This window comes from Peromyscus californicus, unplaced genomic scaffold (genome assembly GCF_007827085.1).
Source record: "Peromyscus californicus insignis strain IS unplaced genomic scaffold, ASM782708v3 Scaffold_16__1_contigs__length_79575227, whole genome shotgun sequence".
NCBI classification, from domain to species: domain Eukaryota; kingdom Metazoa; phylum Chordata; class Mammalia; order Rodentia; family Cricetidae; genus Peromyscus; species Peromyscus californicus.
This window is the reverse complement of record NW_026294458.1, coordinates 25,523,200-25,540,832: the sequence shown is the minus strand read 5'-3', so window position 1 is coordinate 25,540,832 and position 17,633 is coordinate 25,523,200. Positions and strand designations below refer to the sequence as shown.

The 17,633-nt window shown below is 39.6% G+C and overlaps 1 protein-coding gene across 3 annotated transcripts in view; it reads right to left on the bottom strand.

The window, feature by feature from the left end:
- Lsamp (limbic system associated membrane protein) overlaps nt 1–16,614 on the bottom strand; it is a 620,698-nt gene extending 604,084 nt beyond the window's left edge. For 2 of the 3 annotated variants that reach the window (XM_052740699.1, XM_052740700.1), the window contains exon 1: nt 15,978–16,614. In XM_052740699.1, the coding sequence (XP_052596659.1) occupies nt 15,978–16,132 (155 nt within the window). In that variant the 5' untranslated portion in view covers nt 16,133–16,614. The remainder of the gene's footprint in view (nt 1–15,977) is intronic. The other variant, XM_052740701.1, reaches the window with a different exon arrangement.
- Nucleotides 16,615–17,633: the final 1,019 nt, after the last annotated feature.

The following is a 17,633-nucleotide window of genomic DNA, read 5'->3' as shown; positions in this document are numbered from 1 at the left end:
GGGTATTTTTTTTTTAAAAAAAACACATAATGTCCTCAATTAGGAGAGTATTTCATGATTCCGCATAGTTCAGAGTTTTGCTTGACCCCAAATTCTGCGTTATACCTCAGTGGGCTACTCAACCTTGAGGTTTAGTGGATCTTTACACTCAATTCTTCCAGTTAAATTCAGCTTATCTTCTGCATTTACTCCCATTTCATAGCTCTATCTGTGTTTCCTAATTCCCCCATGGATGGATTTTTATTTGTGATTTATCATTTATGTAGAATGATAAATTTTATCATTCTACAAATCAAATAAATGATTTATTTAGAATGGCCTTTTCTATCTCCCTGTCAACCCTCTTCTTCATACTATGCTTTTAAATGAAGGCACCTTTGCCTAGTCTAGAAAAGTCTGCAAACTTTTTGACTCTAATGATCTTGATGAGCCACCCTCCTGTTTTGGACAGGTCATCCCAGGCTTGCCTTGAACTCACTATGTAGCACAAGGATAACCTTGAACTTCTGATCCTCCTGCCTCCATCCAGGATCTTGGGCAGGCTAGGCAAGCATACTACAAAATGAGTTACACCCTCAACTCTGGTTATTAAGATCTTATTTATTAAGAAAGTTTAAATTTGGGGAAAAAACCCTGGATCACAAAATGTGTATGTTCTTTTAATTATAACAGAGACTGCACATATATGGGAAACGGCAGCAAACCATGTTTGAGATATGTTATGTCTCCATATAGCATCTAGGATCCATAAGAAGTTCTGACACAATCCCCAAGCTCTACAGGAGCGCATGGCAGAGAAACTGCAACTTTAGTGTTACAGAACTAATTCTGAATTATTTAAAACTCTGTCAGATAATACTTATACCCGATATTACTATATTTTAATAAGTCCCAGTTTCATTTTTTGTGTTTGTGATTTTGCCATTTCAGAATACTCAGCACTTTCCACACAGGAGAATGGAGGTATTTGTGCTTTCCTGAAATCTTGATATCAGATCCTTGCCTGATTTTCTTCTCTCAAAGTCTCTACCTTTTCATTCTTCTTTTTAACCTCTCACTTTTACTTGATGTTTCTGAGGTTTTTTCCAAAACTGTTACCTGAATTCCACTTTATATACTTTAAAGTTCCCTGGTTTCACAAAATCTTGCAAACATGGCTCTGTCTTCATAAATACTGCAAATGATGAGGCAGTCAGCTGAGAACCTGTCAGACCAACAGGAAGAGCCTGCTTTCATACTCTGATGGTTGCTGTTTATGAATTTTAGCAGTTGCACTTTTAAATAAATTAAGGTCTCCTTGCAGCATGACATAGAAATGGAAGGTGGTGCATATAAAATAAGAGCAAAAATTCTGGTTTTGATGAAAGACTTGGGTTCAAGAGCAGGTGGCTACATTATTAACCTAGATATACGGATGCAAGTTGTCGGTTTGTTGATCTCATATATGGTGGCAGAGGATATTTAAGTTGTAAGAAGAGAAAAGTCAGAAATTCAAGTTTATTTGCTTTATTATTTCTGGAGAGGAAACTTGATAGGAAAGTAAAAACCGACACAGCCAAGTGTTGCTCAGCTTAGGACCAGCAGATTTCACAGGAAATGGACCAGGACCTCTGCCATACTTTGTTCCACTCTCCTGGAAACTGTCTCTGATAACACTGTGGGACCTGATAAAAGAAAGAATGATATTAAGCATCTGGGAGATGGCTGTGTCCCTACAGAGCCAGGGACGTAAGAGTTCAAGGTCTGGATGCCTAAGGCCTCAGAGAAGAGAGAGCCAAAGGAAACGTGAATTAGGAAGTAGCTTCATGTTGTACTCTGTTGGGGAATAAGAGTCTAAAATCCGTGTTGATCAGGAGGTTGACACAGGGTGAAAATCTGATTGTGAGCATTAGGCATCCTGTTCCTATAATTTTCAGATGAGGTGGTAGGAAATTTCAGTGAGAGGTGTTGCATACAATGGGGTGTCAGACTACAGGGTGAAATTGAGCAAACTTCTCCTAACACAAGGAGTGGAGGCTGTTAGAAGTCGGGTACGGTCAGGGTTTACCCGACTAATCTTCTCTATTTCTGTGAAGCAATCTGAACTATAAAAGTAACTTTGAGATTGTATGTGTCTTAATATTGTTCTCTGAAGAATGATGAGAGGTCTAAACAGGACTTCAGTTTTAATGAAATGTCAGTATCTTTTGAGAGGTTTGCAAATTCTGCCGAGGGAGCAAAACAATAAGAAGACGAATATCAAAACTTGCTGAAAATTGGTACAGCACCCAGTTTTGAATGAAATCCTTCATAACAAAAAATATAATGTGATACTGACAAAATTTAAGATTAAATACAAACAAAATGAACTAGAGTGGAAATTCAGAACATAGTAGAATTATAGAATACATATTCCAGAGAAGCCCTGGAAAACTTCCCACTTCAACTGTGTACTATATGAAAGGTTTCTGTTGGTTAGAATGCTTACTGGTGGTCCTCTGACCTCTGTTTTCAATATACAAATAACAAAATTTATTTCCGCTCAAGGAAATCCATTTTATTTGGTAGAAAAGTAACTTAGATTTAATAAAGATAACCAGGACGTACACGAGTAGAATTATAGATCCACCAAATTCATTCCTATAACATCCTTGAAGGTGGGGGAAAAAATATCATTGGATCACTTATATTTTCTAAAATTAGAAACAGAAGCCCCACACATACAAAGCCAAAAGATGGCAGAATGGTGCATGGGGCCGGGTTTTCTGGCGTGGATGCCCTGCAGTTTTCATTATGCCACTTGACTGTTCATCTTTTAAGTTATTCACCAAAAGTTCTTATTCAACTAAACCGTGTTCTATTTAATTAAAAGTACCATAAATGCATGCTATGGGATGGTCTGTATGTCAAGTGTGTTGCTGGTTGGTCAATAAATAAATCACTGATTGGCCAGTGACCAGGCAGGAAGTATAGGCGGGACAAGGAGGAGAATAAAGCTGGGAAGTGGAAGGCTGAGTCAGAGACACTGCCAGCCGCCACAATGAGAAACAGCATGTGAAGATGCCGGTAAGCCACGAGCCACGTGGCAAGGTGTAGATTTATAGAAATGAATTAATTTAAGCTATAAGAACAGTTAGCAAGAAGCCTGCCACAGCCATACAGTTTGTAAGCAATGTAAGTCTCTGTGTTTACTTGGTTGGGTCTGAGTGGCTGCAGGACTGGCGGGTGAGAGAGATTTGTCCTGACTGTGGGCCAGGCAGGAAAACTCTAGCTACAAATGCATTTCTTTTTGACTTAAGTGTTTTATTTTCCGGATGAAACACAGTAAAATCACGTACATAGGGCACCCTTCTTCCATACAAAGCCACAGTTTTTCTCTTGTATATTTCATCCACATTTATGTAACACCATGTGAACTAACACCTCGTAGTCATCTTCTCTTGGTGTCATTCACATCATCACACCTGTCCTTACACTGTTATTATCCAAATAGTGATCATGGTCAGAGACAGTCTAAATGAGTTTTTTTAGCACCATCAGTATTCATCTGTTCAACACTGAAAAGAATTTACCTCATTCTGAATCCATAACCCATTCTTGGATCTATAAAAGGAATTTTGTCAAAATCCAGATCTTCAAGGTGAATGGTGTTTTCCTTATCCACCAGCTTGAAGAATTATTTTTTCATAAAGGAGCCTATTCTCTATGCTGAAGTATGTCCCCAGGGAAACCATGTTGGCTTCTAGCAGTCACTGCTTACTTTTCAAAACAATGTAAAGTTATATCTTAGTACTTACTTGTTTCGTGTTTTCCTTTGGCTGATTTATCATTTAACGCACATTTCCATTTCATTTATAACTAGGATCATATTAGATGCCTATCATAATACTCTGAAGCTACTTTTGTTTTCTACAAGTTTTGGTGTCAACCACTTCTTCAATTAAACATTTTTAAATTTTGTAGTGTCTTGGGCATTATGCAGACAGATCTCGCAGCTTAAACTTCTAATATATTTCTAATAATTTCATTTATCTAGGATGTACAATTAAAAGGATATGATGTCATAATTTTGATATTTCATCTGTTAAAATATAGATATTTGGTTAAAATTCTTCTTGTTTTTCACTGGGTAGTTCCCCCTCCTTCCTTCAGCAAGCATGCTTAATAAAAGACAACTAGGTCACTAGATCAACTGTGAGTGAAAGAAAACATTAATTTAGTCTGCACTTGAGTTTCAAGCACCAAAAACTGAATGAAAGTGGACCAAACAAAACACAATTACTTCTCCATCAGGTAAGGTGGCATTAATATCTGTCTTGGTAGAGAAAATAGAGAAAAACCTTTAGGTCCTATGCTAGTCTTTGGGAACCTCACAATAGCTCTGACTGGATAGAAACAAGAAACAAGGAATGTTACTTCTCTTAGAAAATAGATTTAAGCCGGGCGGTGGTGGCGCACGCCTTTAATCCCAGCACTTGGGAGGCAGAGCCAGGCGGATCTCTGTGAGTTCGAGGCCAGCCTGGGCTACCAAGTGAGTTCCAGGAAAGGCGCAAAGCTACACAGAGAAACCCTGTCTCGAAAAATCAAAAAAAAAAAAAAAAATAGATTTAGCACCTTTTATAAGAAGTGTTTAAAATAAAACATTAATCAGAACAAATTAAGTCACTTAATATGTGATACTTGTATATTGTTCTCATCTTTGATAATCTAAAAATTTTAGTTTTCTTCAGTAAAATTCTCCACTACTGATAGATCATATTAATTAGGTACCTGTAAAAATGTGCTGTGACCCAAGTTCATTTCTTTGGTATGGAAATTTTATGCTTTTGGATTTATATATAATTATAAATATTTGTAGACATAAATTAAAAATAAAATTAGTATCTTCAGTTAAGCACATCCATACAATAGATTATGCATATTCATGACACAGATTGTTTACACCTCATAACAGATTCTGTAAAAATACATAGTCTTATTTTTAGAAGAACTAGATTTTGAATTCTGTTTTACTTTTGTGCAAGAACTAAGGCATATATAATTTTTATATTTCATACATAAAGACATTTATAAGATAACTTTGGAGTTGTTTTGTTTTGTTTTTAATTTGAGCATATCATCATTCTGCTTATAACAGCATGGATTCCTTCTGCTGATGAACTCAGCTATTTTCAGCCATGTTTCTTTGATTTATCAGATCAAGATCTTTCTTAAGAAGCCAATAAGAATCACACTCAGTTTGATGTTTTAGCAAAGGAAACTACTAATACTCCTAAAGTTAGTATAGTTAATGACATTCTCAGAACCAAAACTTACATTCCTTTGTTGTTTATATAATCTACCATTATATGTCAAGCAGTCCATCATGGCTACTATAATTATTTCTTCGTATTTTCAACCATAATAAGATAGAACAGAGGTTAGACAGAGCATCAACAAGACTCACTCCATCTGCTGAATTAATGGTTCAGGTGTATCAAATAAGGTATGGTCATACAAACATATTAGACTATGCATAAGGTGACAGTAATCTTCGGCTATGTCGGGACAAATATCAGGCACAAATTGGAACTATTTAAAACTAAAATTTCACAAAATGAGTGGTCTGGTATGCAAGAATGAGGTTTACCTGAAGGCATACTAAAAGAAGTCAGGATATCAAGTTTTTCCTAATCAGTGTTTTAACAGGTAGATACTTGCTGCGCTTGGCTTTACTTAGTGCTCAGCTGCACTACAGGCATGCTCAACTTCTGTACCTTATAGTGAATTGTGGCACAAGGGTGGCATGAGTAATGCACAACTTTAGAACAGACATAATTAACTGTACACAATACACAGATAATTAATATGGAAACATATGATCATATATTGCAATGGAATAAATAACCATGTGGCATTGCATAAAGGGCTGTGCCAAGTTTTTCCTGAGTTATAAGCACTTTCTCTAGTTTCCTATAAATGATGTCCATCTCCACTATGGAAAAACATGCAGGAGGGAATTTTGAGAGTATTACAAAGTTCACTATACACTTCGTTTTCTGTTTCTCCAGGAAGGAGTAATGAGCTGTAAAATGTACAACCCGGGTTGGCGTCATCATGCAGGAGGAATTTGTACCTTACAAATGAAAGTGATAGTTACCCTTTCTTATTCTCCAAGAAACGACAACAACAACAAAAGTAGAATGGATGGACACTGGCTGCACACCACCCTGCAACCTTAGGTTTGCTCTAAATCCTGATCTAGACCCTGCATGTCCCCAGTCACCACTAGAGGGAGAAATCTCAGCACCACACCTCGGGAGCACACAGTGAGTCCTCTTCACACAAGGCGGTTCCTCTGTCAGAGAAAAGAGCAGAGTCTTGGGGCTGGTGAAACTTTAGGATCTGTACAAACTATGCCCATTTGCTTTTTCAGTTTTTTTTTTTTTTTTTAAATCCATGCTTGGAAAGTAGCTGCTATCAGAAATGTTGAAAGTACTTCTAGAGAAACCCACATATTCACTCTCAAACGCCATCAGAGAATAATTGATATGTGGTTTTTACTACTATGGCTTCTGCAGTTGCAGACCCATAATTAATCTAATAGTGTTTGAATTCCTACCAAAATATCTTCCTTCAGTCCTGCCTTCTCCTAATTTGTTTCTTCTTTTATAAATCAAAGTCTAGTCTGCTTGATATATAGTGTTACCATCCTTCTCTATTCGGCTTACCGGGCAAATATTTATTTGAGCTCCTACAGATCCTAAGCTAAATTCTGAGATTAAATGGTAAAGTAGATTAGATGCCTGTCCTTGAGGCAAGGAAGAAATAAACAGAGTGTTTTCCCAGAGTATACTAAACCCTAAGCACAAGGTATGGAGAGAGGCTATCGGTGAAAATAAATAGGACGCTTAGCCCACCTAGAGAATTAGAGCGGATTTTTCTGAACAAGACAGCTGTATAACAGAGCCCTGAGCCTGAAGGGACGTGTGGGAGGGGTGATCTCATAACAAAGCATCATGGGAGAGTGGGAGGAGATAGCAAAGGAAGAGGCTCCAGGAAGAGAGCACTGTAAATGATCTAGAACCCAATACTGGGCATGTAATAATGAGCACACCATGAGCTGCAAACAGGAGAGGCCCTGAGTTGGTGTTGTCAGTTGGTGTAGGAAGCTGGTCATAGAGGGTTATTCAAGCTAAGGATTTATAGATGAAGAGTGACCTTTGCAGAATCTGGTGATATTTGTAAACTAATGTTGGAAAACAACAGACTTGGGATATCAGAAGGAATACTTGGGTTCATGGTTATCCCAATCTTGTGAAGTCTGGAAGATCTATGTAGAGAGATACAATCTGATAAGCTTAACTAAGTAATCAAGAAGCAAGGTCATTTCAAAATGTTGTCTTCATTCCCCCCTACCTCCATAGAGCTGGACAAGGTTCTCTGATCTTCATCTTACAAATAAGAAGTAAAGCCCAGTGCTCTGAAGTTCACCGTCAGTCACCCTAACGTTACCACAGACTTTATACAGAGTTTCAGTTCTATGGCCAGAGTCCCCAGGTTTTACAGCTTGAGCAAGTCACCCATCTTGCTAATGGTCTTGGGTTCCAAGTCACTCATTCTTGAGGCCTCCGTCTATTCAAGTTATGTTCCAAGAACTCTGTTCCTTCTCTAAGCCCTACCAGTCCTGACTGAGTCTTCATAGGGAGATGGCAGATTTCCTGTGACCCTGGAATGTCTCCTCTCTGTGGTTCCCTGGAGGGGGTGTTCCATTATTTACCCCATTGTAATTTGCCGTTCCCTTGGCTAACATATTCGCTCTCCCTGATTTCACACTGGACCTTGTAAGAGAGCTTCAAGAAATTTCATTGTTCATGCCACAGCAAAAACCCAAAGGCTCCTCCATAGAGTGTATTTTACAGGAATTAAGAAGACTCTATATCCAGTTCGTTCTGGGCCACCAAACATCACAGACATTGCTAGCCTAAAGCAAATTATAAATTTTATTTATATATATATATATATATATATATATATATATATATATAATAAGTTTTGAAAAGTAGTATTTACTTACTTCCAATATTTTAACTAACAAACCAAGAAGGGCTCTAACATGTATAGTAATCTCTGAGCTATGTACTAGACAGCCAATTAAATGAAAGGAAAGACTCAGATCACATCTTTGTGAATCTATCCTAACTGAGTCCCCTGAAAGAGAAAGTACAGAACGTAACCAGGCATAAGGCCATGGGTAACAATAAATAAGTAGTAAGTGCAACCTTGGGAAAAAGACTTGAAGCCAAAGAAGTCTGAGCAATAAACAAAAAGACCAGAGTCATGACGGAAAAGGACTTTCAAATGAGCCCAGGAGATCTTGGGACCGGTTTTGCCAACTACAAGAATGGGCTCTAAGAATAGAATCTTGAGGCTACAGTTTGAAGAAAGACAACAACCTTGGCTTAGAGAAATGGTGAGCAAGTTAAAAAACGGGTCATTTCAGGGGGAAAAATCCTTGCCTTTCTATAACTGGATGGTCTTTCATCAACAAATGTAAAATTTATTTGTGGTGATAAGGCGGAGGAGAGAGAGAGGAGGGAAGGAGAAAAGAAGTGGAAAGAGGAATAGAGAGAAGAAATGTTCACAAGGAAGAAAAGAGAAGGGATATTTTGAGCATAATTTGGGGCATGTAGACTGATTAAAAGATGTATCATGAGTTGCAATGAAAAACAGGAAACTACTTTCTCATCATACTGTATGAGAATAAATGACAGGAGCTTTTAGGCTCAAATAGTCACTTACGCTTTTGAGCAGCCAACTAAATTTCTCCTCAGTTGCAGTCCTTTAAAATGACAGTGGACTGCCTAATCTCTAAGGCTTTTCCTATTCTAAATGTCTGTGCCTCTCTCCAGCAGTAATTAAGGAAGCCTGGAGTAAAGGGTTTTATTTTGCGAAGGTTAATCACACATTAACTTGAGATCTTGTTTTGATTGCAGGTGACTACAAAAACGTGTTCACTCACCCTGTGCTCCAAGTAAGTGATACAATGATATTCCAAGATTCTTGGGACTTTAAAGGACTTAATAAAAAGAGCTGTGAACAAATGAGGAGCATGGACCATAAAAATAAGAATAAAAGCCATTTTATTAAATTTTCTCATTTTCTAGAAGTTATTTTCTGTTTTAAGTATGACAATAATCTTTAAGAGCTTGTGTTTTATATCATTGTATAGTTGATAAAACACTTTGATGCTCGCTTTTTCATTTGAGTGTTAGAATAGCTTGCTGTGTGCCTGGCAGAGGTCAGTTATCCACATCTAATAGATGAGGCTATTTCTGCCTGCTTGACCCTTCTGGCTTCCTAGTAAGCCACCTAAACTTACCACACACTTCATGAAAAGAGGGAAAGTATTTATCTATGAAAATAAAGAGTTGTCTTTGAATTTAAAGTAAGACTGATCAAAATGTAAAGGCAAGGAGAATTCTACAAATACAGTTGTTTTGCTAACCATGTTTGTGTGCATGGAAATATGAATCCGAAGCATTAAGCCTGTTTGAATAGATTCTCACTAAGAAGGTTTTCTTGTCTGACTATTCCCCTTCAACTCTCTTAGAGACAGCATTAAAAACAACACTAAAACACTGACAAAAACAGCCACTTTTAAATCCTGCTAGACTAAATCATAAAGTAAGCACAGGGTGATGGTTTTAAGAAATCGAGCTTTGACACAATTGCAACAGATATTATGTAAATTGGGTCTACAATAAAGTCACACCACCATTTATTTAATTTTTTTGTAGTTATGAAATCATATAGTAAAGAGATGGAACTATGGCAACCCAATTGAAATTGAATCTTTTTGTTTGATGGCATATTTCTTAAGCCACACAAGACTAAAATTTTACTGCTTATCTATTAAATGCTGCTATAAATATGGTTTGTAAAAGTGAATTTTTTTTCACACACTAATCTGGTGGTCCTTAATTCTGTTTACATAACTGAACCATTAAAACCAAGAAGCAACAAGTTAAAGATAGGTCTTCCTCAAAACATCCAATAAGAGGTTATGAGTGTCAAAAAATCTACAGCTTCGGGGCTGGAGAGATGGCTCAGTGGCTAAGAGCACTGGCTGTTCTTCTAGAGGACCTGAGTTCAATTCCCAGCACCCACATGGCAGCTCACAACTGTCTGTAACTCAGTTCCAGGGTACCTGACACCATCATACAAGCAAAACACCAATGCACATAAATTAAAAACAGCTTCAGTGTTTTCCAAAACCTCTCTGGGTGAGATGCATGGCTGTGAGAACTCAAATCAGGGAGTTTCTAACTTGAGAGTGCTTAGGAACTTCTTGGGGATTTCCTTAAAAATGTAGATCCTCAAAGCCAGTTTGGAATCGATTCCGATTCCTGTTTGTAACAAGTGACTGTGTTATTTCCGGTGCCCACCTGTGGACCACACTGATACAAAAACCTTGCGGTCCTTCTCAAACTGCAGCCCACATCTTCAGCTTCAATGTCATCTAAGCACTGGTAAAAATGCAGATGGTCAGACTATGCTGTAGGCCAACTGAATGAGACATTCTGGAGGCGGGGCCTCCATGCAAAGTTCTTTCTTATCTGCTCAAATCAGTGGTTCTCAACCTTCCTAATGCTGTGACCCTTTAACATAGTTCCTCATTGTTGTGGTGACCCCGCCCCCAAACATAAAACTATTTTCATTGCTACTTCATCACTGTAATTTTGCTACTGTTATGAATCGTACTGTAAATATCTGTCTTTACTGGTGATCTTGGGTGACCTCTGTGAAAGGGTCATTCGACACACCCCAACACACCTCAAAAAGGTGTTGTGATCTACAAGTTGAGAACCATTGGCTCAATGCTCAAGCGCAAGAAACAGGGTCCTTCTACAATTGTTACATAATGACTATCTGGCTGCATGCATCTTGGGCTGGAGTGGGGCTTCATTCTTCTGTAGCACTTTACAGTTCAACAAACTCCCCTTCTTTACCTATTGTGAGCTTCTGAACCTTGTACAGTAACTAAAATAGACAGTTTCAGCATTTTCAAACTGAAACTGCAGCTCAAAATAATTCAGAGATTTGCTCAAAGTCATAGCCTACAAGGAAAGATCCAAATTTAGAACCTAGGTCTTATGAGTCTTGGGAACTCACAGGCAACACATGCAGAGTACAGGACCATCCACTGAAATCAGAAAGTAGTAGCTTGGAGGAATGGTATCTCTAAGGCTCAGATGATGACATGAAGGAGACCAGCACATTCAGGCCACTTCCTATCAGGTGAGTCACAGCTGTCTGTATTTGAAGCTAGCAGTGACCACAACAAAGTGCACTAATCCTTTTTGGCCTGAGTTTGCTGTTATGCAGGATCAGCTTTGGGAAACACAAATGCTGAACCCTCACCTATTGCCTTAGGGCATGAATCACCACAGTTGTACAATTCATTTGAAGTCAAAATTACATAAACCAGGAAAACTGCCTACACCTTGCATTGTATGTTTGTTTATATATATATATATATATATATATATATATATATATATATGTATATGTATATATATACATATACATATATATATATATATACTCATATGTTCAACACTCACAGAAGCACAAGAACTCACAGTTTACAATTGTCTCATGAGCTTTGCCTGTTCTTTTTCTTGGGCCATAAATGACAACAAACAGTATAATTTACAGGTGCATAACCATTCATTAGTAAAATGTATATAAAATGCCATAAGCCAAATGATATATATAGCATGCTGAACTCCATATTTTACAATGTATATTTAATGAAGGGTTTTATAGGCAATGGATGGTCCTTAAAGTATTAGTGATAGCCAATAAATTTTGATTACCTTTAGTGACTTAGCTACATAGAAAGGAAAGCTCATAATTGTTACAGACTCTCACTGTAGGCCCACAAAGTTTGTTTTCAAATAGTGAATTATAAGTAGTAAAAAAAAAAAGAATCACATATTGTGCCAGGAGTTTGTTTGAGTGTTGACACTTTCTTAGTGAATGTAGGCGTTCCAGATGCCTTATAGAAGAGGAGTCATGTTTTCTCTTGAATCTGAGCAAGATTTATTATATTTTATTGTCAAATAATCCCATCATTTTTTTCTTTCCTCCCTCTTAGTATAGAAACAAACAGAGAAACAAACACCTAAAATTTAGGAAAACAAAAATTAAGTACCATTCACATTGCCACTTAGTTTCATTCAAAGTCCCATATACTTATTAAGTATGTTGTCATTTCAATGGGGAAAATATTGTCATCATAAAAATACTATAATATCCCTCAAACATCAAAGAGGGATGGAATTATAAATATCAGTTCAATATCTCAATTTTAGATTAATTATAATCACATTTCTGGGAAGAACCTACATTTTACCATATACATCCCTATATTTTATCTTTATATGTGTATGCATAGGAATATTAACAAAGAAACTTCATGAGCAGGTGCACAATAATGAGAATGTCTTCTGCAGCCTCTGTAGTTGTTTGAGATCTAGCACCCTATCAATATCTATCCATGCCAATATTGATAAGATGGTCAGTGTGGCCATTAAAATTTCATAATTTGAAAGATTGTTATGGAGTACAACCTATTTCCAATTGTCTGTAATTTATCAAGAGATCTACATGTGTTTCAATCCATCAAGATTAAACAATAGTGGATGTCTGTGGTCAGGGTAAAGGGTTAGTAAGGCAAGGACAGGAAATTCTTCTAAGGATTGATGGAACCCCTTATTTAAGATGGTAGCACTGAAGTAGTTGGGGTTTGTTAACAAACACAAAAACAAGCAAACAACACTTGAGGTGCATTATGAGTAACACCTCTGAGATACCTATGTGTCACATGCTTTCCCATGCAAAGCAGTCTAAAAGCATATTCAGATTCACTCTGTCTAGAAGGGAACTCCAGGCACTGAATTGCTGGTGCACTACAGATCTGTGGACTACACTTTGGTTGCTTGGCTTTGGAATGGAAGTGGTCTGGTGGTTCTCATCAGGTCCTCATATAAGTTTTCGTAAAGATCTGAAGTTTCCTCCAAGAAACAACCAGGTTAGGTGTGTGTATGTCAGGCTATATCCTTCAAGTCTGGTCATAATTCTGTTTTCATGTTTTTCAAAAAGATGGAAATTACGGAATATGACTGCAAGATTATCACTTCCCTAACAAAATGCACAGTTGCACCAAAATTATTTTATACAAAAATAATTATCAGTTCCTAGATTCGTACTGAAACTCTAGTTTATGGAAACAAGAAGGTGAATGTTCTGGAGACGCATCAGCTAAGCTCCTGTCATTGGCCCATCAGAACTACAAGCCTCCCTTGTCTCCTCTTACCATTTCAAATTATTCAGGGCCACACACTCACTAAGCGAGGATTTTTCTCTTCTTGCCATTTCACTTTCTCAGTGCCAAACATCTCCTGTGACTGCCAATGAATCCAGTTCTCCTTCCTCTCCTCCCCTGGAAGCTCACACTCCCAGCAAAATGTCACAAATAAAGTGGAAGCATGCCTTTCCCAGGCTAGACTTGCAAACAGAAAGTAACAGCACTATTCTTCACCAGAAAACTGACCCACAAAGCAGACTGGATTAAGTTAAAGAGATTGAGAAGAAGGTCAGCTAAGAAAACAAAGGTAACTCTCTCCATAGTTACTTCTGATAGAGCTCCACCAACCTCAAACATAAAGCCCTGTCTGAGTCAAAGAACACAGAAAAGAGGGCATGTTAGGTGAGGTCTGGAGAAGGGAAGGACTCCCTAGGTGACTTATTTTCACCCTGTTTGTTTGTTTTCCCTTTCCCTGGGAGTAACCTGCACTGAATTTGTTATCTTTTCTCACATCCTCCATTTCCACACTGTAATATCTGATAAAGTGTGATACTTAAAAGAACAAAACTCCATTTCATTTGAGCCATCATCATGCAAAAGCACATACATATCCTCTACAGATATTTATGTAATGAGATTGCTTCTCCTACATGTAGACATCTATGTTTACAGTACATGAAAGTGCCCAAATCCATTTATTCTTCTGATTAATATGTACCTGCTTCTTTGATTCTTAGATACATATACCTTAGGATGCAGGTGGTATTGACTTACAAAGATTTTACAAACTTTTCAATCATTTAAATCAAAAGTTTGATACATTTAGAGCATAGACAGTTCTCACCTTTAATCCTGTAATCTGGAAAAAAACACTTCTAGGATAAGCATAAACACACAGTTTTTGCTGCTAGTAAAGGGTTAATGATGTTAGGGAATATGAATGTCAGCAGCTGAGAAGGCATGCTTATGTGTTTGCAAAAATATTTTCTGCATTATGTCCAAATCCCTTTGCAAACAGATAAATTACTCTATAAATCGTATTACTCCGTGCGGATAAATCACACGTTCAGGTTTACAGAGCTGGAGAACTACAAGGGGAAGTCTCTGGCTAGGAGGGTTTTTGAGATTCATAATCACTCAAAGCTCAGAAAATGAAGAAAGAGCTACCCACACACTATCATATGCTTACTTTTTACTGTCAAGAACAACATATGTACATACAACACACACACACATAACACACACCACACCATACCACACACACTTTCATCTCTAACAAGGCTAGAGATCCCAAAGCAGGACATTCTGTGACAGCCAACCAAATTTATTTCTGAGAAAAGAAAAGAAAACTTTGCTGCTGTCGGCAGCTCTGCCACAGAACTGCTCCCTGATGCCCCGGGGTTTATGCACTATCAGCTCCTTCCACACAGATTAGAGGTTGATTTTCTATGGCATACTGTTTTTTATTGCCACAGCCAGGAATATTATCTAGATAGACAGACCAACACTGGGTCATTATATTTGGAGGAAATGAGATTTTAAAAGATCTCCAAGGAGAATACTTCCTTTATTTTCTTCCCCCTTTTCTATTATTATCTGCCAGAGAGTCAAGTAAAGCTGGGGAGGGGGAAGGTAGAAGGGGGAGAAATACAAGAAAGAAGCTGTGGGTTTTAAGGAAATAGAGTAATGACTAGGTACCATCCAAGTCTCTCTACCTTAGAAGGGTCAAACTCTCAAGGACTTGGGATGCTTTTCCAAATTCCCATCCCAAATCATATTGTAGAGCTTGGCAGACCTGCAGAGGGGATAAGACTTTGAAGTCAATAGTCAATTTGTGGTATCTATGTAATGCCAGGTTAATGCCTTCTCCACCTCTGTGTTTAAGTAGTCTATTCTTAAGGGCCTGCCATTAGGCTAGGTCTTTTCTTCCTCCTTCTCTTCATTCTTAAGTTGATTTCTATCCACATTCCAAAAAAAGCCTCAGTATTCATCCAAAGTTGTAAGATTGATTTATTGCCTACGATGTCAATTCAGAGATCTTTACAGAAAGTCTTCTATCAAAACTACTGCTAGGGCAGACTGAGAGCCTTGCTGAGCACCACCACCACCACCATCACCACCAGCCACACACACACACACACACACACACACACACACACACACACACACACACACAGGAACAAGGAGAATGCAGGCTTGTGTACCACTCTCTGAGAGCCATAACTCAACTACTCTTGTGCCTGAATCGAGGAACCTCAACAAAACTCTAAGTGCAAAGCGCGAACAATTACCACAGCGTGAATACAGCCCATTGCCACTAATGCCATAGATGAAGTTAAGCTTTCTTGACTAGAGAAAACGACGTTCAAAGAAGTGAACAACATTCCACCAGCACCATTGATTCTCCACAGGGACCAGATTCCCTTGAATTCTGTTCCCGGTTAAGTCCTCAAGTCAATACAAGGGACACATACACGCACACAAACACACATACACACCCCCCACAAGCCTGCAACCCCAGGGCAGCTGGAGTTCAAGATCACACACACACACACACACACACACACACACACACACACACACACACACACACACACACACACACTGACAGAGACTTAGCAGAAAAGTTGCCCGAAAGCCCTACCTGAGGATGGCCGTGTCCCCCTGCCTCACGGTGATGTTGTCCGTGCCTCGGTTAAAATCCACGCTGCGAACGGGCAGTCCTGTGGGAAGAAGGCAGAGCAGTCTCAGTAGGACCAGCGGCAACTGTTTCCGATCGGGCTGAACTCTCCCGACCATGGTGGCCTCGGCGAGTTGGTCCGCGGTGGACTCCCGTGTGCGCGCTGCTGGCCACGGAGAGGGGCTCTAGCGCGTGGGGCTAGCAGCCACTGCCAAGGCTGCTCGGGCGGGTCCAGCGCGCACTCCCTTCCACTTTGCCTCGCTCTTTCCCTCGCTCAGTCTCTTTCCCCTCTGAGACTTAACAAAGCCCTCATCAAATCCAAGCTGGGGTGGGGGGGGGGGGGGGAGAAAGTGAAGGAACAAATTTTCCGAAGGAAGAGTGCAAATGTAAAACGCTTAATGACGAGGAGGAGGCGACTGTCAACGGCAGGGGTGCTCCCTTGGACTCTCTGTGGCTGGCTGCTCCTCTGCCAGCGTCTGGGCTGAGCTCCTTCCTTCTGTAACCCACTTTCCCAGGCAGCAGGAGAGCCTGCCAGGGAGAGTAAAGAAACAGTCTCTCGCAGCAGCAGCAGCGGCAGCGGCAGCAACCCAGGAGCTCTCTCCCCCTCCTCCCTTTCCTGTTTCTCCCTCTAGTCCCTGGCGTGTTCTCTCTCTACTCAGCACCTCCCCCCTACCCTGCTGGTTTTCAGCAGCCCCGCCGCGTCATCCCCCTCCTCCCTTCCCTCAGCGTGGCCCCTCGCTTTGCACAACTGCCCCCTTCAACAGCAGCCAGCCTCAATGAAAGGCTGATGCGCCTTTGGGTTGTCAGGACAACAGCTCCATCTGAGGCCAGGCTGATTTCCTTAAGAAGAGGGGATGGGGCTCAGAGGTACTGTTCAAGACAGGGGAGAAGGAGGTGGACTCAAGGGAGAGAAACTGACAAGAGACAGGGTCCAGGAAAGAAGAGGGAAGGCATGGTACAAGAGAGACACAAACCTTGACAAATGGGGCTACATGCACATGGATAGGAAGGCATGCGGCGGAAGGGACCAGCAAGATGAGAAAAAAAGAAGAAACTCTCGGATTGAAAGCCAAAGTTAATTTCATAGTCCTGGCAAATGGCTTTCCATAGTCACGTGGTCTTCACCCTTCCTCCTCTCCTGAAGATTTCAAATGGTTTATTTTCTCTCCCCACTTCACCCCCCTCCCCCTCTTGGAGCCCCCTTATGAAAGATGGACTGAAGACAATGCTGGTATTGAGTGGTCTGGGGTGTGAATGCTTGGCTTGTCTTTCCTAAGTGCCAGCCTCAGCAGCTGATCCTTGATCCCCAAATCAACCTCACTCTCCAGGAAACCCACAGGCTGACACATGAGTGATGGGATTTGGGATTATCGTTCAAATGGTACATTGGAGTTCTAAAGCCACTTGCTTCTCAAAATGTTCCTGTACAAGGAAGTAGATCAGAAAGTTTGTCATTTACAAGGAGATCCAAGCCTACAGACAGCACTCCAGTGAAAGCAGACACTAAACAGGTGTAAATAATTATTACTTGCCACTCTTGCTCAATGACACAACCACCAAGTGGTGAGGTCCATAAGGGGCTAACACCTTAGTCATTCAAGTGAGAGTTTCAAATACCAG